Here is a 24,189-nt window from a genome sequence, read left to right on the forward strand (position 1 = left end):
ACGCACACAAACTACAAAATCACAGTGGAATAAATGGGACAATTACGTTAATTCAACAGACGTATTGGATACCGAAAATCCGACAAAGAGTGAAAACCGCATTGCGGAATTGTATTCCCTGTAGGAAGATAATTAGTCGACCGTATGTGGCGCCTGACCCACCACCACTGCCAAAGGATCGTCTTGGAGAAGACCCGCCATTCAGCGTCACGGGAGTTGATTTCACAGGAGCGTTACATGTACGACAAAATGGTAACAAGGAAACAAAAGCGTATATATGTCTTTTTACGTGCGCCTCAACCAGGGCTGTTCACATTGAGTTAGTTCAGGATTTAACGACACATTCATTTTTATAGCTTTTCGCAGATTTGTTAGCCGTCGGTCTTTACCGAAAATTATGATATCTGACAATGTTTCTACGTATAAATCTGCAGCGACAGAGATTTCTAAAATATTCAAATCAGAAAAAGTGCACGGAAAACTTAGTGAGTTAGGAACATTGTGGAAGTTTATACCCAGCAGAGCTCCTTGGTACGGAGGATGGTGGGAGCGACTTATTGGACTCACAAAAACTTCGCTCAAGAAAACATTAGGACGTGCCTGTATCGACTTAGATATGCTACATACCGTTATTACAGAAATCGAGTGCACACTGAATGACCGACCGTTAACGTACATCTCTACTGATGAAAAGGATCCAGAACCACTTACGCAATCTCATCTTTTGTATGGCAGAAGATTAAAGACACTTCCGTATCCTTTAAATGACAAAAGCGAATTTAAAGACACTAGAAAAACACTAACTTGCGCTCATGCGCTAAAACGTAACAAACAACAACAAGATTTACTACAACACTTTCGGACGAGATGGAAGAAGGAGTACCTTACATCACTACGAGAATTCCACAGAGCCAGTGGCAATAATTTACAGAGGATAAAGATCGGGGACATAGTACAAATTCATGATGACTCGCCTAGAACTGTATGGAACATTGGTATCATCGAGGACCTTGTGCGTGGTGGAGATGGTTTGGTGAGATCAGCAATAGTGCGTACAAAATTTGGACTTACGAATAGACCAATCGTCAAACTCTACACACTAGAGATAAATTCAAATGACAATGATGAATCACAAATACTTAGAAGAAGAAGTGTCCGTTTACAAAACCGCAATCAGAGACTGTAATTATAATTGAGAACATTTTTCAATCGCAACATTGATTCAGAGATAGTTTTAAATGTGATTTATAGACTTTAAAGTTTCAAATATTTCATTTCTTTTCATTTATAGATAATTTTTTTAATTTGGATAAATTGCTCATTGAGACTTTAATTGCACAAATTCGCGGCCCCGAGTATGTCGAGGATAAATAGAGACAATCACATAACGCGGGATTCATACATGTACTTATACGCGTTACCGCTCTCTATATGTAACGTCATGGTTGCTATGTATTAACGTCATTGTATTCCAGCATTTGTATAGACGTCTTTTTCTCTATTCATACAACACAACGCAAACTACAATTATACGATCACGAGAACTGATGAGTCTTATGTAGACGAAACGCGCGTCTGGCGTACTAAATTATAATACTGGCACCTTTGATAACCATTTACTTCTTATACAAAGAAAGAAAAAGAACCGAATCTGAACTATATATTCTTATCGCAGAGTTGCTACAGAGGTCAAGTTCTGAACGAATAAATTTGAAATACATTAAACATTAATTAATTCATCATTTATCAGGAAATATATTAAACTGCTAACCTGGTATTTTGCAGTCTGAAGTATTGAAACTTTTAATTTCTGTCGTTGTGTTGAAATCCTCACAGGTGCCTGAGACTAACTGGACCGTTGTCAACCTTTTTATTACATTTTTCATTAGGCAGCATTTTAGTGGGTTAACGCTTATATTCCTTAAATATTTAATTAAATACAAAGTTAATGCTGTACATTTCCATGTCTGTAATTTCTCTTATTTCACTTATTGCGAAACATATCGAAACATCAATGATAAGAAATTTAAAAAATGACAACATTATAAAAATGGAAAGAACTAACAACATAGTAATGCTACTTCTAATGCAACATCGTTTGTTACGTTCAAAATTTATGCTAGGAAACCGCTCGCGCAAGTACAGACGACCAAAGAAATATTTAAAATGGATAATTTTGCATTGTTTTCTGTCAGTTTCATTTGAATTGTTGATTTGATGGTCGCAATTAAATACCTGTTGACGTTTACACTAATAAGTCACCAGCAAACTTAATTTACGACCATCAAATCACAAATTGATGCCGTCGAAACTTATAAAATACGACACAGCTATCATTTAATTTTGCTAAAAAATTTACACAAATCATCAAATCAAAATAGATATAAAATGCTTCTTTGAATAATAATCAATGCCATTCAATAAATAAATTTGGTGTATTTACTGTCTTCTGGTTGGTTGAAATTATTAGTTTTATTTTCAATGTTGTCAATTTTGATGGCGACACACCCACTCTGACGTTGTGTATTCATACGCCAACATGTGTGTACGTTATTATTGTTAATATAAATAATATAAAAAGTTCTTTGAGACTTATTTTTGATAGAAATTTATTTATAATGAATGGCAATAATTTATTTTGATTTTATTGAACCATAAAACTAATTTTTGACTCTTCACATTTTACATAATCCGATAATAGCCATTCATTAATTATCACTACAAAGACAAACTGATGTTATGCATAATACTTACAAAACAAACTTATCACGTGATACCTGACTCAAACTCATGGTCTCAATAAATACCAAATATATACTGTTCTACAGATTATTTCAAATTAAGAAACAAAAGTCTAATGTTAAACAAAAAAAGAGTTCAAATGTCCCTGCTTTGAACATATTTTATCTATCCAGGATACAAGGGCAATAACTTTCTTTTTTAAAATTATTTATCAATATCTTAGAGAAATGAAGACTCAAGACCAAATGCTATATGATTTCCGCTATAATAATTTTTTCTGCGAGGAATAACTCATTAAAAATATTCGATCAACTAGGACCTGTATTTTAAAGTACCGAAGCCATTACTGATAAAAACCTATGAGACAAGTTTTATAAAATTCTAGCATGAATTGTACACATGGTAGCGCTAAAACGCATTTTCCAATTAATCAATATTTCCAAGTGATATAACTCTTTATAGATAACTGATCGGCACTGATTTTTCAAACAGTCAAAGACAAATTTCACAAAAAAGACATTACAGCGCTCGTAAGGTAATTTTCCAAACGATGCAATTTGTACCGTGTTTCCAAGAGACATATTTTTTTTTTAAATAATTGATCGGTAATGATTTTCAAACTCGTCCAAGACTTAGCTGATATAAACATATAATGTAATAGAGGAACGAAAGATACCAGAGGGACAGTCAAATTCATAAATCGAAAATAAACTGACAACGCCAAGGCTAAAAATGAAAAAGACAAACAAACAATAGTACACATGACACAACATATACAACTAAAGAATAAGCAACATGAACCCCACCAAAAACTGGGGGTGAGCAAGTGCTTCGGAAGGGTAAGCAGGTCCTACTCCACATGTGGCACCCGTCGTGTTGCTCATGTTATAACAAATCCGGTAAAAAATCTAATTCGGTAAGTCACATTCATGAAAAGGAACTGTCATACAAATTTGGCAAGAACTGTACACGTGATTGCGCTTATAAAGCAGATTAACAGACGGACAGACGGACACTTGGTATTTCTATGTCCCCAACAACGCGTTGGCCGAGGGACAAAACACTAAAAAGTAAATGATCAAAAGATATGACTGAACGTAGCAGTGACAATTTCGATAATTACCATGTAATATTAACATTACAATTACAATTACAGTAGATCAACGATGTTCACGATATTAACCTTACCAGGGCCGCGTTCAATATCGTAGCTGCTACGTAGTACTATGTAGATTTTTGTCTATTGAACGTGTAGCTAGCCTATAGTTTCTACATAGATATTGATATCAGCTACGTAGCTGCAGCTGCTACGATATTGAACGCAACCCTGTACAATAGTTTATCAATGTTAACGATGTCCAATAGATTATCAATGTAAACGTTAATTACTGATGTTTACTTTAATAAACTTACAACAGGTGATTAACGATGATCACGATAACATTACACTCACTGTATACTACCGATTTTCACGATAATAACATTACACTCGCTGTATATTACCGATGTTTACGATAATGAAATTGCAAAAACATTAGATTACTGATACGATCTTCACGATAATAACATTACACTCGCTGTTTACTACCGATATTTACGATAATAACATTACACCCACGGTTTATTACCGATGTATACGATAATAACATTACACTCACTGTTTATTATCGATGTTTACGATAATAAACTTGCGATAACATAAGATTAACGATGTTTACGATATAAACATAACACTCGCTGTATATTACCGATATTCACGATAATAACATTACACTCACTGTATATTACCGATGATTACGATAATGTAATTGATAACAACATATTAACAATGTTCACGATAATAACACTACTCTCACTGTATATTACCGATATTCACGATAATAACATTACACTCACAGTTTATTACCGAAGTTTACGTTAATAAACTTACAATAACCGTAGTTTACCAATCGGGGATTGGCACGATTGCTGTCAAATGTAATCGATAAATAAATCAGCTATATCAGTATTTTATTAAATATACAATACGACAAATAATTGCAACATTAGTATACCACTGTTCAATAGTCATAAAACCAAAATCGAGGGGAAAACATACGATAATACAATTGATATAACAACAGATTAACGATGTTCACGATAATAACATTACTCTCACTCTTTATTACCGATGTTCACGATAATAACATTACACTCACTATATATTACCGATGTTTACGATAATAACATTACACATATTCACGATAATGAAATTGCTATAACATTAGATTAACGATGTTCACGATAATAACATTACACTCACTGTATATCACCGATATTCACGATAATAACATTACACTCACTGTATACTACCGATATTCATGATAATAACATTACACTTACTGTATACTACCGATATGCACGATAATAACATTACACTCACTGTATATTACCGATATTCACGATAATAACATTACACTCACAGTTTATTACCGATGTTTACGTTAATAAACTTACAATAACCGTAGTTTACCAATCGGGGATTGGCACGATTGCTGTCAACTGTTATCGATAAATACATCAGCTATATAAGTACGTTATTTAATATACAATACGACAAATAATTGCAACATAAGTAAACCACTTTTCAATAGTCATAAAACCAAAATCGAGGGGAAAACATCAACTATAAGAAGAAAACAATAGAACTATAGTTACACAAAAATAACATACGTCTATATACATAGAAACGGACTATTTGATAACAACTGCCGTTTGCTTTAGTACAGGACATTTTAAGACAATATAGCGGGCTGAAACTGGTATTAGGGCTAGTCAAACCTCTCGCTTATAAGGCAATGCTGAAATTACAGCTAAAATAAAAAGAAGTCGTGACTGGAATACGGTACAGATAATCACAAAAACACTAATGACAGAGAAACATATGGATAGATAAAATATTATTACATTTCAACATGTAAATCACAGAATAACAACGGACATAAGTGCACCAGAATAGAATATAGACTGAGATAGACATCACACTTACAAAGCTAGAAGACTAGTAGTCGTCGATAACAGACCTTCTGGTAAACTTTCTATGTTGTTATTACTTACATCTCTGGAAGAAAATCAATAATCACGATTATGCAAGAGAATACCTTATTAAGATACTCATATTCATATAACCACAGATTTTAAAAGTCTTCATGTATTCTTTAATTGATATTCTTAAAGCCTACATAGCTTTGAACTGCAACCATTGAATAGCTAACGAGAAACAAAATTTAATAAGTGTATAGAAATGAAGTGTACGAACAAATAAAATTATGGTTATCCTATTGAATAAGTATATTGAAGAACGTATTTATAGATTTGAGTTATCAAATCTACAATACAATCTACAATATGATAAAGCCTGAAAAAGGTGTAATATCACCATTGATAATCCCATATAATTCTTTGTTAATTTCGCACTTTTCAAGTGCAGAATTTATCTTGGTTTCAAATAAAGAAATACTCGGCATAAGTAAAGTTTTATCCTGTCCAGTACCATAGAAAAATATTCACATAACATTTCATTGCATAAAAGAAAATTACCATAAATGTTAATTCACATTCAGTTCAGGTGTAACACCACTAATTCAGGCCCGGCCAGAAAGCACATACCAGAAAGTTGTACATATTGTACACAAAATAGTTCCTACGCATGAGTGTAACTTTCAAAATATGTAGGCTATTTAGTTATTTTTGGCATCAAATGCAAGCTGAAGGACTGGTGATCATTGTAGAACACTTTTGGATTTATAAATTTGAATATTAAAAAAAAACTGCACTAAATTTTAAAAAGAGGGTACATTTTGTCTGTTTGTCCGATCTGAAGTACCTGTTTTGGTACATTCGAAGTTCCGGGAACCAGTTCTTTCTTATATGCCATTAAAGGTATGTTGATTTTTTCAGTACAAGACACCATAAAGTGTTGCTTTAATATGCAATGATTGCCACTTTATTTGAACTTAAAATGAAAGAGGTGTGCCTGCTTGAAATGGAGGAATTTAACATAGAAAGCAATGGGACCATGAATTAGTGGTGTACTTCCTTCAATGAAATCACTGTACAATCTTTACCAAGATAAAGTTTCAGTTTAGGTAAAAAGCACACTTACAGAAATACCAGAGCCGTAGTCGTTGATAACAACCCTTCTGGTAAACTTTCTAACTTGTTATTCTGTAAAGTTCTGGAAGAAAATCAATTAACATGATTATAAAAGAATATAATTAACAAAGATACTGATATTCAAAAGGAGCACCATGTAAGTAATCAAATATACAATACAATCTCTAGTATGATAAATCATGAGAATTATATCAATCTTACTTACAATAATTATAGATTCACTTTCGATTGAATTGATATACAGTACAATCTATAATAAGATTAAGTTTGAGATCAGTCACACTTACATCAACTGAAGAACCGTAGTCGTCAATAGCAACCCTTCTGGTACACTTACTAACTTGTTATTCTGTAAATATCTGGAAGTAAATCAATTTACATGATTATAAAAGAATATACTTAATAACGATTGTGATAATCAAAAGTACCAACGGTTTCAAAGGTTTGTCGCTTTATTTAGTAACCCGGAATTTGTTTTTTTTTTTCTCAATCAATTTATGAATTTTGAATAGCGGTATACTACTGTTGCATTTATTTATTTATTTATTTATATGTACCAAAATTATTAAATTGTTTTTTATTCTTGATGCAACGTTTATACCTTTAACTGCAACCTTATGATATATACAGTAGTATGTAAAAAGTATGTGTTGGTAGAAGATCGAACGATAAAAAACCTACTGAGTTCTAGGTACAAAAGTATTTGACGAAAAAAAATCAAATTTATACAAAATTAAATATACCATACAATCTCTTATAATATGAGGCCTGAGATAAAATTCAATCAAACTTAAATATTTGAAAGATGTGTTTTCGAAAAGAACATACCTTCAAGTAAACTTCCTAAATTTTGATTATTTAAACGTTCGGAAGAAAATTAATCAAAAAATGCAAAAATGCATGTATACTCAAATAAGATTCTACTACTCAAGTTACAAATATTTCAAATGTCTGCATGCATTCAAAAGTAAAATCACAAAAATACTAAATCCGGAGGAAAATTCAAAACGAAAAGTCCCTTATCAAATTGCGAAACCAAATGATAAAACACATCAAACGAATGGACAACAACTGTCCTATTCCTGACTTGGTATATAGTTTTTGAGCTGATATTCTTAACGCTTTGTGTATAGCTTTGAACTGCAACCATTAAACATCAAACGAGATTAAAAGTTGAACATGTTTAAGTATGTAGAATGATGATTAAACTATTGAGGTATCGGTTCACAATTATATTGAAGAATAAAGGCAACAGTAGTATACTGCTGCTCGAAGGTCATGAATCGATTGAGAGAAAACAAAAAAACTAAAACTGATAGAACACATCTAATATAAGAGGTAAACAACGAAACAATAGAAATACTAACGTGCAACAAAAAACCAAACGACAATACAACACACACACTCTGGCGAACTATAAGATACAATATGCCATTTTCCTGACTTTGTACAGGACATTCTAAGAAAAAAAAGGTGGGTTGAACCTGGTTTTGTGGCTAGCAAAATCTCCCGTTTTCATGGCAATGTTAAACACTAAAATGAGAACATCTCATGATAAAACTACAATACAAATAAATGAAAACATTCAGGATAGACAAATGCACAAATAAACAATACAAATATCAATTACATATATACGTAATCAACTATACAAAACAATCTATATTGAGATGAAATGAGTAAATACAGATCATACCTACCATACTTTTCGAATCATGTTCGATTAAATATACAATACAATCTATATATAATACGATTATGAGATACAATATCAATCACACTTACATTTGTTCAAGACTCGTTGTCGTCGATAGCAGACCTTCTGGTAAACTTTCTAAGTTGTTATCACTTAACGCTCTGAAAGAAAATCAATTAATTTCGGTGTCATTTTGGTCTCTTGTGGACAGTTGTCTCATTGGCAATCATACCACATCTTCTTTGTTATATTGTTATAAATCAGAATAGATTGATATTATTTTTTTCACATCATGATCGTATCTATGGTGAGTTTATTATTATCCGACATATTTATAGATAATTACAGTTACTGTTTCCTACACTGTTTTATACACTTTTTAGGTGTTTCTATAATTTATTTATTGTGTACATGTATGGTTCCTCCTAACGATTCAGGGGCCTTGTAGGAAAGATCGTTTACTAATATACAGATGATAAATGAAAAGACGTTATTATAGAAACTATAGTTTAAAAATAAATAACACAAAAAAATGGCATTATCAATAGAGCATTTTTGCAGTAAACGCTTTTACCGAATCTCCTACTTCACACGGCGTTACTATTAATTTTTTTTATTGATTTTTTTATTTTTAAACTTCATATATATATATATATGTAATATATATATGTATATGTCTGCCTGTGTGTAGTGACAACTGCAAATTATACCTTGTCCATCGGATTTCTTATGATTAAGAAATACCATGTAATGTAATATATATATATTACGTAATCAACTAAACAGGGCAATTTATAATAAGATGAAATCTTAACTAATTACCAATCACATTTACCATATTTTTCTAATTATGTCCGTCTAAATATACAATACAATATATTATATAATACTGATAAAGACATCAATCACACTTACAAAGAGTTAAGGTTCGTAGTAGTCGACAACAGACCGTCTGGTAAACTTATTATGTTGTTATCACTTAACTCTCTGAAAGAAAATCAATGAACATGATCATGTAAGAATATACATAACTAAACTTAACAAAAGTACATGTACCAATTTAACGTTCCAAAAGATCATCTCTTTATGTACGAACAAGATTAAATATGTATTTTATGATATTCTTGATACAACGTGTATATATATATAGGAAGATGTGGCATGAGTGCCAATGAGACAACTCTCCATCCAAATAACAGTTTATAAAAGTAAACCATTATAGGTCAAGGTACGTCTTTCAATACGGAACCTTGGCTCACACCGAACAACAAGCTATATTTTACAGGCATGTTCTAAATTTAGGCATTTTCTAAAATGCCTGAAAACTTTAGACATTTTCTAAAATGCCTGAAAACTTTAGACATTTTCTAAAATGCCTGAAAACTTTAGACATTTTCTAAAATGCCTAAAAACTTTAGGCATGCAAGATACAGTCATTATACATAATGACTATTTTTTCTAGGAATTTTACAATATGCCTGAAATTATTTTATACAACGGAATGTTAAAACAATCAAATAAAGCTTTGAACACCGGAGCAGCTTAATTTATGATAATTACTTAATAATTTAATTTAGAATGTAACTCTTCTTCTGATTAGCTGACGTCGTTTTGATTATCATATCATAGACACAATTTTGTCACCATGACGTCATCAACGTTTTTTCATGATTTACGCCGGTTTTAAATAGAATTTAGAATTGAATTATAAGAAATAACTGTAATATTTTGTCAGTCTATTCGAAATAACATAAAAAAATGTTGTGCACACTGTTGAAATAACCCGCTACGCGCGTTATTCAGTGTGCACCACATATTTTTATGTTATTTCTTCATAGACTGAAAAAAAATTATAGTAATTCCTTAAATAAACAAATAAGAGTATAAAAAAAAAACAGAATAGGCATAGCTATAAATTATTTTGGCTTATACCACTAAATCTAATGCATTTAGAGCAAATCTGACATGGACATACTATGTTTATCAGATTAAGATCTATCTATCTAATTAGTCAATTGAACGCAAACTTCTTTATCTTAGCTTTATAAGTTTTTGAGCCGATATTCTAAACGCTTTGTTTATAGCTTTCAACTGAAACCATTTAGGTTTGAACGAGATTAAAGTTTATACTATTTTTTAATAAGCATGTAGAAATAAAGTGTGCGTAGAAAATAGAATAAGGTTAATCCTTTTGAATTCTCGGTATATAAGTATAATAACATATTTATATTTTTGCGTAATAAAATATACAATAGAATCTAAAATATGATAAATTCTGAGTTAGACATTATTCATTATTATCCTAATTAAGAGCAATTCTCGCATTTGATTGGCCTATTGTCCTAATAAATTTCTGTCCAATTTTTGATTCAGTCAATTGGAATTATCTCCCTTACACCATTGACCTAATAAAAAAAAGATATTTTTGAATTGCCTTATAATCCTTTTATTTTTCACAGATACAGATCAAGTATCTAATATAGTTGGTCAATATTGTCCTAACAATTGAATTTGAATATAATAAGTGATGACATAACAAAATCCGGATAAATTACAGTCCGATGTGGGAATTACTTGTCCTAATACGGAAACTATCAGGTCAATAATATTCATAATGGGTTAAGCGTTGCCTCGTTCAATGTGAATTTTATTGACCCGATAAATTCACGTATTATAACAATTACACCCTGTGCTACTTATACACTAACAATATGTCAAGATGCATATTCGATTAAATGAACAGTGCAATCTATAATAAGACTAAGTCCAAGATAAGACATTAATCACACTTACAAAACTCGAAGATCCGTATTCGTTGATAACAGACCTTCTGGTACACTTATTATGTTGTTACCACTTAAATCCCTAGAACAAAAACCAATAAACATGATAATGTTAGAATATACATGAAAAAGATACTGATACTTAAACGTACCAAAATTTTCAGCGGTTAAACACTCTATGTACCTCAGGCTTAACATATTCGTAAAACATGACAAGGTATCTAACTTGTAAAAAAAAATATTTTTCTTTATATTCTTGATGCAACGTTTATATACATTTATACTCACTCATAATAGTTATCAAAGGTACCATGATTATAATTTAGTACGCCAGACGCGCGTTTCGTCTACATAAAACTCATCAGTGACGCTCATATCAAAATAGCTATAAAGCCAAACAAGTACAAAGTTGAAGAGCATTGAAGATCCAAAGTTCCAAAAAGTTCATAAAACAGTTTATACGACAGAAAAAATGCATGTGCAGGTATAGATAAAGGTGTGCGTAGAAAATAGATTGATGGTAAAGATTCCTCAGTACACAAGTATTTTGACGAACTTAAATTATATTATAAAGGTACGTAAACAAATATACAATAAGATAGAGAATGAGAGAGCCATTAATAACACTTACACATTTTGAAGATTTGTGTTAGTTGACAGAAGATCATCGGGTAAACGTTCTAAGTTGTTATCATTTAACTTTCTAAAATAAATATCTATAATTAATATGATTACTTGAGAATATACTGAAGAAAGATAATAATTCCCAAAAGTACCAATCAAAGGTTGATCTATATTTGTAAACTGGCAGCCTAAAAACATTTAATAAGATAGAAAAATTATGTATAAAGGAGGTGTGGGTAGAAAATAGAGTAATGGACAGTTTCTGATTTCACGGTACTCAAATATTTTGACGAACATAAATTAACGCATTCAATAAGATAGCAAAATTACATAAGTATGTAACAATTAAAGGAGGTATGTATATATAAGGGGGGAGTAAGATACCGAAATCCCGGGCCTAAAAACATGAAATTCCGAGGTCCCGAATTTAAAGAAATTTAAATCCCCACATCCCGAAATTCGAAAAAATACATGGTCAGAATAGCATATCACAGAAAATTCGATAATTGATTTTTTTTTATTAAATTAAACATACGTTTAGTTTCGGATTCTCAATATGGACCATTTTGCTAATGAGACCACAAAAGCAAAATTTAAATATACGATTCGAATCAGCAAATAAAACAAGACCCATATATTCAATTTTTGTTGAAATCCAAAGTTTACTTTTGAACCCGATTTGGACCAACTTGATAAGATGACGACCCAAAACCAATAAACTGCTTTGCCGAGCGCAGCTAGATACGCCCGCAGAAGTCCAACTCTGAACATTTGGGGCAAAAAGGACATAATATTTAAGCTTGAAACAGGTCTGAATTTGGATTGTATTTAAATATTTGACATATTAAAGGTTTCTGCATAGATGTAGTCAAAGAACTTGAAATTGGTGATATGAATTGAATTTGTATTCAAGTAAAGATTTCTTGCTTTTGTGCAATACTTACTAAATATGTTGTCAGACTATAAAAAGTTCAATCAATTCTTAATGTTATGTTAGTAATCTATGAAAATCAAAAGTGAGCTTACATCAATAGATGAAAACAAATCGCCAAAGTTACCTGAGAATTGCTGACAGCATCTTTGAGTTATTGTCCGAAAACTGGAAAATCCCCCCTTTAAAAAAAATAAAACCCCATAATGCAAAAATGTGAAATGTAAAATTTATAAAATTCTTAAGGGATCTTACATCAATAGATGTTTACATCAATATAAACAATTCACCAAAGTTTGGGTTCGTGTTGTTTATTCTTTAGTTTTCTATGTTGTGTCATGTGTACGATTGTTTGTCTGTTTGTCCTTTTCATTTTTAGCCATGGCGTTGTCAGTTTATTTTCGATTTATGAGTTTGACTGCTCCTTTGGTATCTTTCATCCCTCTTTTAAAGAAACTGTCGAAAGCATTTTTGAATTTTTGTCCGAAAACTGGAAATTCTCCCTTTTTATGAATAACACCCTGTAACACGGAAACGTAAAATCAAAAATTTATAAAATCGAAAGGGAGCTCATGTCAATGGATATAAACAATTCACCACAATTTCTTGCAAGTTGGTGAATGCATTCTTTATCTATTGTCCGAAAACTGGAAAATCATCCTTGTTTAAATGAATAAAAACCCATAACTCGGAAACGTAAAATCTAAAATTTATAAAAAAAAAAAACGAAAAGGAGCTCACGTCAATAGATATAAACAGTTCATCAAAGTTTTATGCAAATTGATTAAAGCGTTTTTGAGTATTTGTCCGACATGTTGACGACGGACGGACGGACGGTACGACGAACGGAGAGACGGACAACGGTATTCCATATACGTCCGGGCGTATAAAAATCTACACAAATGATAAGATTCAGCATATCAAATATACAAAAGAAGATGTGGTATGATTGCCAATGAGACAACTGTCCACAAGAAACCAAAATGACACATACATTAACAACTATAGGTCACCGTACGGTCTTCAACAATTAGCAAAGCCCATACTGCATAGTCAGCTATAAAAGGCCCCGATATGACAATGTAAAACAATTCAAACGAGAAAAATAACGGCCTTATTTATATAAAAAAAAAACGAAAATCAAATATGTAACACATAAACAAACGACAACCACTGAATTACCAGCTCCTGACTTGGGACAGGCACATACATAAATAATATGGCGGGGTTAAACATGTTAGCGGGATCCCAAAACTCCCCCTCACCTAGGACAGTGGTATAACAGTACAAAATAAGAACGAACTATAAAAATCAGATACAAAAGGCTTAACTCATCAGATGAACAAACATACAAGTAGACGTGACCGGGTACTTATACATTCCGACAACAAAAAGACAGTAGGAACATATTTGAGAGTACTCGCAGTTATCTGACAGCTAGTTCAAAGCCACTAACAACTAATAAAATAATCATGCTTCTTAGACTAAACTATCAATCCGTACACATCCAACATCCAATGGATTTAGTGTAAAGACATCATAAACAGACAGAGAAAAACATGACCTTGTGCAATGCCAAGTAACAGGTATCGACAGAACTGGAACCTGGTGGTACAATTTCATAGAGACACACATACTTTCTGACTCTTATTCCTAAACAATTATAGTAATTACCCTAAAATCAATCCCAAGCTTTCGTTTGTGGTATGAAACCTTGTGGTACAATTTCATGAAGATCCATGATATTTTCTTGAAACCAAATTAATATCTTTGGACGACGACGACGAAGGCGATGACGCTGACAACATTAGAACGTTATACGTACGCAAACATGTTTTAGTCGTATAATTGATTGTTTGTTGATTGCTTAACGTCCAACGCTCGTATAAATTATAATGCATTGATTATACTTACAGTATCACAAGGGATGTTAAATCAGATAAGTCATTCGGTAATAATGAGGTCAAGTTATTTCCACTAAGATTTCTGAAAGTATGAAAATTAAAAACGTCGAATAGAAAGAAAAAAGATACGATACATCAGACGATTAATGAATATTAAATTTAGATCTTATTCCAAATATGAATTGAAAAAAATATCATCTTTTAGTGAATATATATAAATAATATAATGTTACCGGTATCAGGATAAACTGACAAATTGATGGACAATATTTGAACGTATGAAATGAAAATCAACAGTTTATCTTTTGATAGTATCGACAATAGTATAAATAAAGGCAACAGTAGTATACCGCTGTTCAAAAGTCATAAATCCATTTAGAGAAAACAAGTCCGGGTTACAAACTAAATCTGAGGTAAACATATCAACTATAAGTGGAAAACAACGAAAAAACAGAAACACTCAAGTGCAACAAAAACAAAGGACAATGCAACACACGCAGAAATGAACTATAAGATAACAACTGCCATTTTCCTGACTTGGACAGGACATTTTAAGAAAAAATAGTAGCACAGACTATAATTAAATTGACAAAATGAAGGAAAGAATTTAGAATTAGACAAACAGGACTCTTCTGAAAAGTAAAATATAATACATAACTTATATTTGTAAATAAGTGTTATTCAGTCGTGAATGAAGTAATGAAAAGCACACAATTGGAGATATGCAAGTTAATGAATAAACTTGAATAAAATAAGTAATAAAAAGCAATATAAACCTTTGTTTTTACTTGTCAACGCACCAGATCTAGCTATCTTAGTAATCAAACGATTTTTGCATTTTTAATATTTAATTATTTAATTTATCGATTAATGTAAAATGGTAAATAACAGAACTTTTGCGACCGATGAACTTTTATAGATTTGCTTTTATCACGAATGCACAAGTACTTTAGGTAACAGCAAATGTAATTTAGAGTACTTACAATTCTGTTGTATTTGAGGGAATACTTGGTGGTATTTCTGTTAAATTCTTTGAAGAACAATCCACTTTTGTATCAGCACATGTACAAGGTAATACACATCCAATAACTAAATGCCCTTTTAATAAGCTAATAAACAAAATAATTGTAACTGTGGTCAACATTTTCCTGTATTGTATTCTCTCCTCCCTTGTTTTCCTAATGTTATCTGTAATAAAAAAAAATCAATTCCAAAAGAAGACAGTCATCTATGAATTTGCAAGCGAGATAAGAACAATGGCCACAAGCCTTTTTTTAACGCATTCCGGCCAGATATATTTCCCTTTCTTTCATGGTATCAAATATCATACATTTTCAGAAGAGGCTTTCACATTTTGATTGTTTTTATAGATATAAAATCTTTTTGACTGTTACTGGATAAACCCTCGACATTCTTTTGACATATATTTTCGTATTTCAATAATGTTGCTTCGACATTGAGATGATAGTTTTTGTACATCCAGTACCTTAAAACAATGTGTGTGGTTAAGATATGTTTGAAATTAGTTTCGGCACCAGTTATACGTGTACAATTCTCCGTGTATAAACAAGACTTTTTCTATTCATATTACAAAACGGCAGTATCTGCCTCTTTACGGATGGAAGGTCATAGTGAAATGTTTCATTCATTGTCTTGGTACCAGCTTTCTATTCAGTAAACTTTAAATCCTTCATATCATCAATAACAGACACAATGTCATTCGTAGCCTTAGCAATACTGTGAGTGCGAACTCCTCGGTGGTCTTGTTCATCTATATCATTGTCATAATAAGTCAAAACGCTAGTAAGATTTACGTAACAATACATCGAATTTATGTTATTGGTTAATTATCTAATTAGCTAATATGATTTGAGGCAAAAGTCCAGGATTCCTAAGGATAGCATAAAATTATAATATGATATATTAAATACAATTCTTTACTTACATAAATTAAAGTTGCCAAATGTTCAAAACTTGAGAAATCTGATCACAACCGAACACTTGAAAGAAGATTTCGTAAATAAAACGCTGGTAGATATCAAAGTGAGGCTGGCCTTGTAACACATGTTTTCTGCAGTTTCAGTGATTAAACAAGAGCATTTTTTTAAATTTTTATTTACACTTGTACTAAGTAAGATTTCGAGCGTACTAAAGTGTATTAAAGTAAAAATATTTAACGACAGCGTGTATAATAATTGGCTATATAACATCTTGCAAATAACTGTTAAAGATAGCAAGTATTGACTTTAAATTTGTCATTTAATTTAATAAATCGTAAATTCATCATGTTAGATTCATTGTTTCAATCTATATTGTTCTCGGTTACACTAGTGAAGTGAATTACTCGAGGGAAAAAAATTTACTAGTTATCAGAAACACTTAAGTAAAAGAGGATGGGAGGTTGGTCATCCAATCAGAAATAAATTTAATATTTTGTTTAAATGTTAGTAAACAAAAACTTAAAATTGGCTTTTGGAATGTCCGTATTATGTTCGAGACAAGAAAACAAGCCCAAGTATTCAGAGAAATTAAGGAAAACAAGCTGCACATACTAAGCATAAGTAATGGACAGGTTTTGCCATATACTCCGGCAGAAAAGACAACAAACACCAGAAGTTGTCATAATCCTCAGCAAATCGGCTACAAAATCACTCATTGAGTGCAATCCAGTCAATGAAAGAATAATAACAGCAAGACTGAATACAAAACCTATAAAGATATCAATCATCCAAGTTTATTCTCCAACAAATGAAACTGATAAAGCAATGCAGAGTGAATTTTGTGAAATTCTCCAAACTGAGATAGAGAAAATCACCCAAAAAGAACTTACAATCATCATGGGAGATTTCAATACTAAAGTAGGACATGATTACAGTGGTTTTGAAAGAACAATGGGAAAACATGGATGTGGAATAAATAATGAACGAAAAGGGGGGATCTCTAGTAGACTTTTGTGAGCTGACCAATATGTCATAAAATGGTCGTGTGTGAACAATTAAGTTTTAACGCATTTTATTTGTAAAATTAGCAAAAGGAATTTGACAAAACCTGAAACAATATCTGTTATTTTAAAATGATAATAACCTTACACCTACAGTAGAGTCTATCAATTAATTTATGTTGAGAGAAAAAGCATACGATATTGTTCATAATAATTTACCAAAAAAATTTCAGTTTCTGTTAAATCCCTTTTGATAATTTTACAAATAAAATGAGTTAAAACTTAATTGTTCACACATGACCATGTTTCTTCAATTTGGCCAACAGGTTTCAGTGAAGAATATTAAAAAAAAAGTTTATAAATAGCGACAGGCGAAAAGTGAGGAAAAAGCTCACTTAACGCTGTGGTTCAGGTGAGCGAAAAAAATCTGTGATAATGAATTTTTATCTAGAATCCCAAATTACAAAAAAACTGATAACTAATACAAAAAAATCGTTATCACGAAAATAATTTGTAATAACCAATTATACAGTTCGTTATAACAATTTTAATACATAAATACAAATTACCAAAAAGTGCGATAACGCATTTAATTCATTATTTCGAATTACAAAATCTGTTATCACGATTTTCACCAATTCGTTATCACGAATTTCATCTGTTATATATAGATTCCACAATTGCAACAAGTGAAGTGTATTACGATATTTCTCCACTCGAGACATTTAATTTTAATATTTTAATATTTAAAGCGCGAGGTTTGTCGAGCTTTTAAAAAATTTAAATTAAACTGTTGAGAGTGGAAAAATATCGCAATACACGATTTACAGTCGTGGAATCTGTTTCACTAATGAATTTTATCCTTCCTTTTAAAAATTTTGAGGAAAGTTGTGTACTTTTGATGTGACGTAATCATGCATGGTCGCCTTTTTTTCATGACGTCACGATAAAGAATTCAGAAGAAAACAAGAAAATTTAACGTCACAATTAAATTTGAACCAATCATTTGCCGAGAACAGATTTTTCACTAGTGATGAGACATATTTTTCTCACACCGGTCAGGAAATGTGAAAATAGCACAATTAGAGAAAATGAATTATACAATTCGTGATAACGATTTAAATTTGTGATTTTGAATTCAAATTCAAATTACTTTTAGGAGGTCCTAAATGGGCTTCCGTAAAAAACAATGTGTGTTGTAAATATATATTCAAAATTTGTTTTGCCACCATTAAAATCTGCATAGCTTCTTCTTATGTAAACAAGACGTTGTACTCAAGTTTTTCACATTACAAAACGGCAGCATCTACCCCTTTACGGGTGGAAGGTCATAGTGAATTGTATATATTTTTTTTAATTTTGGGACCAGCTTTCTTTTCAGTAAACATTAAACCCTTCATATCTTCAATAACAGACATATTGTCATTCTTTGCCTTAGCAATACTGTGAGTGCGAACTCCTCGGTGGTCTTGTTTATCGATTTCATTGTCATAATAAGTCCTTTTTGACTTATCTTCACTAAATACATCAGAATGTGGGCTTCAATCCCTTTGTTTCTGTTTTTGATCTTTCGTCTGACATATTTCTTCCGGTTCTTTGACATAAATGAGTGCTAAATATTGCACTCGTAGCCTGTGACCGCTTTCATCTCTTTGGTTTTTTTCCAAGGCAGATTTCAAAGAAGAAAGTTTAAAAAATTTCCAAAATAATGTGTAAGTTAGAAATGAAATTGGTTTCAATCCAGCAAAATTGAAAATATGTAATTTTGCTGGACCAACAACATTTTGTAATCCGTAAACCACACTCATACGCGTCAAAACGCTAGTAAGATTTACGTAACAATACATCGAATTTATGTTATTTGTTAATTATCGAATTAGCTAATATGATTTGAGGCAAAAAGTCCAGAATTCCTAAAAATAGCATAAAGTTATAATATGATATATTAAATACAATTCTTTACTTACATAAATTAAAGTTGCCAAATGTTCAAAACTTGAGAAATCTGATCACAACCGAACACTTGAAAGAAGATTTCGTAAATAACAAGCTGGTAGATATCAAAGTGAGTCTGGGCTTGTAACACATGTTTTCTGCAGTTTCAGTGATTAAACAAGAGCATTTTTTTTAATTTTTATTTGCACATTACAGCATGTATTGACTATATAACATCTTGCAAATAACTGTTAAAGATAGCAAGTATTGACTTCAAATTTGTCATTTGATTTAATAAATTGTCAATTCATCAAGTAAGACACATTGTTTCAATCTATATTGTTCGCGGTTTCACAAGTGAAGTGAATTGCTCACTTGAGAAAAAAAATACTAGTTATCAGAAACACTTAAGTAAAAGAGGATGGGAGGTTGGTCATCCAATCAGAAATAAATTTAATATTTTGTTTAAATGTTAGTAAACAAAAACTTAAAATTGGCTTTTGGAATGTCCGTATTATGTTCGAGACAAGAAAACAAGCCCAAGTATTCAGAGAAATGAGGCAAAGCAAGCTGAACATACTTGGGATATACTAATTTCCAAATTGTACACAAGAAACTAAAATTAAAATAATACAAGACTAACAAAGGCCAGAGGCTCCTGACTTGGGACAGGCGCAAAAATGCGGCGGAGTTAAACATGTTTGTGAGATCTCAACCCTCCCCCTATACCTCTAACCAATGTAGTAAAGTAAACGCATAACAATACGCACATTAAAATTCAGTTCAAGAGAAATCCGAGTCTGATGTCAGAAGATGTAACCAAAGAAAATAAACAAAATGACAATAATACATAAATAACAACAGACTACTAGCAGTTAACTGACATGCCAGCTCCAGACTTCAATTTAACTGACTGAAAGATTATGATTTCATCATATGAACATCAGGCACAATCCGTCCCGTTAGGGGTTTAGTATCATACTATCATAACATATATGAGAAGAACATAACCCGTGTCATGCCAACAACTGTTTTTAGAATAAATGTGTTTAGTTCCGATGCAAAGACCTTACCAGTGACTCAATATTAACGCCAAAATATGCAATCTTTAATGACTTGACAACAGTATCGTAATTATATCCCTTCTTAATAAGTCTATTCAAAGGTTTTGTAAGTTTCTGAGGTGAATACTGACACCTTTGTGCTTTATAAAGAATATTACCATAAAAAATTGGATGTGAAATACCTGAACGTATTAGAAGTCTGCATGTTGAGTTATATTTACGAATGATGTCTTTATACCGATGATAAAATTTAGTAAATGTTTTGACTAGTTTGTGATATCGAAAACCCTGGTGTAATAATTTTTCAGTAATACATAAATTTCTCTCGTTAAAATCTAAAACATTGTTACATACTCGAGCGAATCGTACAAGTTGAGATATATAAACACCATAAGATGGTGACAAGGGAACGTCACCATCTAAAAACGGATAATTAACGATAGGAAATGAAAAATCATCCCTTTTATCATAAATTTTAGTATTCAGCTTTCCATTAGTGATATAGATATCAAGATCGAGAAAAGGGAACATAGATGTGGAATGAATAATGAACGAAAAGGGGGAACTTCTAGTAGACTTACGTGAGCTGACCAATCTTTTAATAGGTTGAACAGTGTTCCCACACAAGGAAGTCCATTAGCTGACTTGAGTATCACCAGAAGCAAAGATAACAATCAGATTGTTCACATAGCAATTAATGGCAAATGGAGGAGATCCTTACAAGGCATGAGAGTAAGGCGAGGCGTTGATGTAGAAAGTGGCCATTATTTTGTCACAGCAAACATCAAACTCAAACTTTGAGAGCATCAGAACCTTGCAGGGTACAGAGATTTGATACAGAGAAACTCAGAGATTAAAAAACGCACAATGACTTCAAATTAGAACTAAAGAATCGCTGTCATATTCTAGGAATTCATAAATGTAACAACTTGGAAGAAAGTGAAACAGTTGATGAACAATGTCAAGAGGTGGAAGAACTGTTTAAAAAGACCAGTGAAAAAATCTTAGGTTTCAAACGACAAAAAAAACATAAAGAATGGATCAAATCAGAGACCGGGAATCTGATTGACAACAGGAAAGAAATAAAGAAAAAGATCTGCCATACACACTCTGATAGACTGAAAGATATATTAATGGGTCAATACTAATCACTGTAATAAGGAAGTTAAGAAAGCCACTAAAAAAGATAAAGGATATGTCATTGAAGGGATGGCAATAGGAGCCGAGAAGCACCAGCATACCAGTAAAAGACAAACAGGGTGAGCTAATAACTTCTGAAAGAGAACAAGGAAGTAGATGGAATGAACATTTCAAAGAAGTATAAATATGCCAGAACCAGAAACAACAGCAAAAATACCAACAGCAGATCACGATCTCGGAGTTAACATAGAAATTCCATCAAAATCAGAGATCATTCAAGCAGTAAGAGCCTCAAAAACAACAAAGCCCCTGGAAACGATAAGCTATCAGCAGAACTATCTACATCAGACACAGTCTTAACAGGGAACATTCTACATCCACCATTTAAAAAGTTTGGCAACACATCAAGATACCTAAAAACTGGTTAAAGGGAAACATAAGATTAGCTCAGAAACTACAATAACTGGAAAGGCATCGCCTTATTGCCAATTACCAGTAAAATTTTCACCAAAATACTAAAAGGTAAAATAAAAACAGCAATTGAAAACAAACTCAGAAAAGAACAGGCAGGTTTTAGAAAAGGAAAGAGTTGTTGCGACCACATAGTTGTGCTACGAACCATTATCGAGCAGGGTAAAACATGGCAGAGGCAACTGTTAGTAAACTTTATAGACTTTGAAAAAGCCTTAGACAGTATACACAGAGGAAGTTTATGGAAGATCTTTTGAGAAGCTATAGAATACCTGCAAAAATAGTACAACTGATCCAAATATGTTATACAGAATTCATGTGCACTGTAGGTACATCATCGGACATCAGATTTCTTGTGAAGTCAGGAGTTATACAAGACATTGAATTCCGTACACTCGCTGCGATATAGCCTTTTTGCGCTCATGTGACGTAAAGCAAACACAATCCAATCAATATAATGAGTACGCATAAACAAGTGACAACTCTACGACAGATCAATTTATTGAATGTGATACACGGCTGAAACATACATATTTATATATATATATATATAAAATCCTGAAAAGTTATTTATACAGAAGTACAAACAAAATAAAACTATCACGAAGTTCTTCGAAATTCAAAAAATAACTACGAAAAAACAGTTTCAAAAAATTACATCCTACAAGAAATTTCATCAAAATGATGATGGTTTTTAGATCGATCAGCTACACAATGTAGAAAACACAACATTATCAAATACTTTTAATTGATGCATGAATGAAGTAATTATAAGTAGTTTTCATAGGAAGAAGAAGAAGAAGAAGATGATGATGATGATGATGATGATGATGATGATGATGATGATGATGATGATGATGATGATGATGATGATGATGATGATGATGATGATGATGATGATGATGATGATGATGATGATGATGATGATGATGATGATGATGATGATGATGATGATGATTTTCAAAAAAATACAAACAATAGATAATGTGAAGGCCTTAGGGAATTCATATATCACATTTTTCTTTTATTCGTTAATATATCCAGGATAAGTTTTCAATCAACTGCATTGTCCCTATCCCCTATCCTGTCCCCATTGCAGATGTATTGATGATGCCTGTCCCATTGCAGATGTCTTGGGTGATGTCTGTCCCATTGCAGATGTCTTGGGTGATGTCTGTCCCATTGCAGATGTCTTGATGGTACCTGTCCCATTGCAGATGTCTTGGGTGATGTCTGTCCCATTGCAGATGTCTTGATGGTACCTGTCCCTTTACAGAAACACTGATAATTGATTTGTTTCCCATTAAATTATATAGTTTACAATTGATAACCATATAAATACACACAACTAGTCTTGAAACATTATTGCAAAAAATGACATAAATGTTGTCTGGAAGCACATAATCAGTTTAAATCATCTCACCACATTTCCAGGTTGTCCATTTAGCATAATTACGATATTTGACGGTTTGTTCAGGCATGTAATACATAGTATGATCAGGGAAATTGGAAGAAATTTTAATTTATAATTTCAGGTTAGAGAACTTCCGAGTTTGGTCTCAAATTCTGCTTGTATTTTTTCATAGATTGGTAAATGTATGACCAAACATTATTCTAAAGTTGAAACACCATTTTTCGAATATTAAAGAGTTTTTATCAACACTTTCCTATGATAATTGTACCTACCAAGTCAAAATGTACATAACGTAATACTGTGAGAAAAATGTTGATTTTGTTTTGAAGTAAACATTTTTGTACAAAACAATAAAGTTAAAACATAACATTTTCTTGCCGAATAAGTTA

At 31.8% G+C, this 24,189-nt stretch overlaps 2 protein-coding genes across 3 annotated transcripts in view; one reads left to right on the plus strand and one right to left on the minus strand.

Moving 5' to 3' along the window:
* LOC139511417 (carboxypeptidase N subunit 2-like) overlaps positions 1 to 16,892 on the minus strand; it is a 28,171-nt gene extending 11,279 nt beyond the window's left edge. Inside the window, exons 1-11 of one of the 2 annotated variants that reach the window (XM_071298126.1) lie at positions 16,781 to 16,892; positions 15,819 to 16,023; positions 14,846 to 14,917; positions 12,008 to 12,079; positions 11,387 to 11,458; positions 9,509 to 9,580; positions 8,683 to 8,754; positions 7,185 to 7,256; positions 6,887 to 6,958; positions 5,771 to 5,842; positions 1,772 to 1,920 (exon numbers count right to left, since the gene is read on the minus strand). In XM_071298126.1, the coding sequence (XP_071154227.1) occupies positions 1,772 to 1,920; positions 5,771 to 5,842; positions 6,887 to 6,958; positions 7,185 to 7,256; positions 8,683 to 8,754; positions 9,509 to 9,580; positions 11,387 to 11,458; positions 12,008 to 12,079; positions 14,846 to 14,917; positions 15,819 to 15,979 (886 nt within the window). In that variant the 5' untranslated portion in view covers positions 15,980 to 16,023; positions 16,781 to 16,892. The remainder of the gene's footprint in view (positions 1 to 1,771; positions 1,921 to 5,770; positions 5,843 to 6,886; positions 6,959 to 7,184; positions 7,257 to 8,682; positions 8,755 to 9,508; positions 9,581 to 11,386; positions 11,459 to 12,007; positions 12,080 to 14,845; positions 14,918 to 15,818; positions 16,024 to 16,780) is intronic. The other variant, XM_071298127.1, reaches the window with a different exon arrangement.
* A 507-nt stretch (positions 16,893 to 17,399) lies between these two features.
* Positions 17,400 to 21,576, plus strand: LOC139510436 (craniofacial development protein 2-like). Its single transcript, XM_071297018.1, has 2 exons — positions 17,400 to 17,788; positions 21,381 to 21,576. Exons 1-2 carry the CDS (start codon positions 17,400 to 17,402, stop codon positions 21,574 to 21,576), a joined length of 585 nt encoding a protein of 194 aa, XP_071153119.1.
* The last annotated feature ends 2,613 nt before the right edge of the window (positions 21,577 to 24,189 follow it).

This window comes from Mytilus edulis, chromosome 2 (genome assembly GCF_963676685.1).
Source record: "Mytilus edulis chromosome 2, xbMytEdul2.2, whole genome shotgun sequence".
Classification (NCBI taxonomy): domain Eukaryota; kingdom Metazoa; phylum Mollusca; class Bivalvia; order Mytilida; family Mytilidae; genus Mytilus; species Mytilus edulis.

Bases quoted from the DNA above. Each gene is read 5' to 3' on its own strand.
- LOC139510436 (XM_071297018.1), top strand. From the start codon at position 17,400: ATGGACAGGTTTTGCCATATACTCCGGCAGAAAAGACAACAAACACCA. The intron at 17,789-21,380 runs GTGAGCTGACCA...ATCTTTTAATAG, and splicing joins GGGATCTCTAGTAGACTTTT to GTTGAACAGTGTTCCCACAC.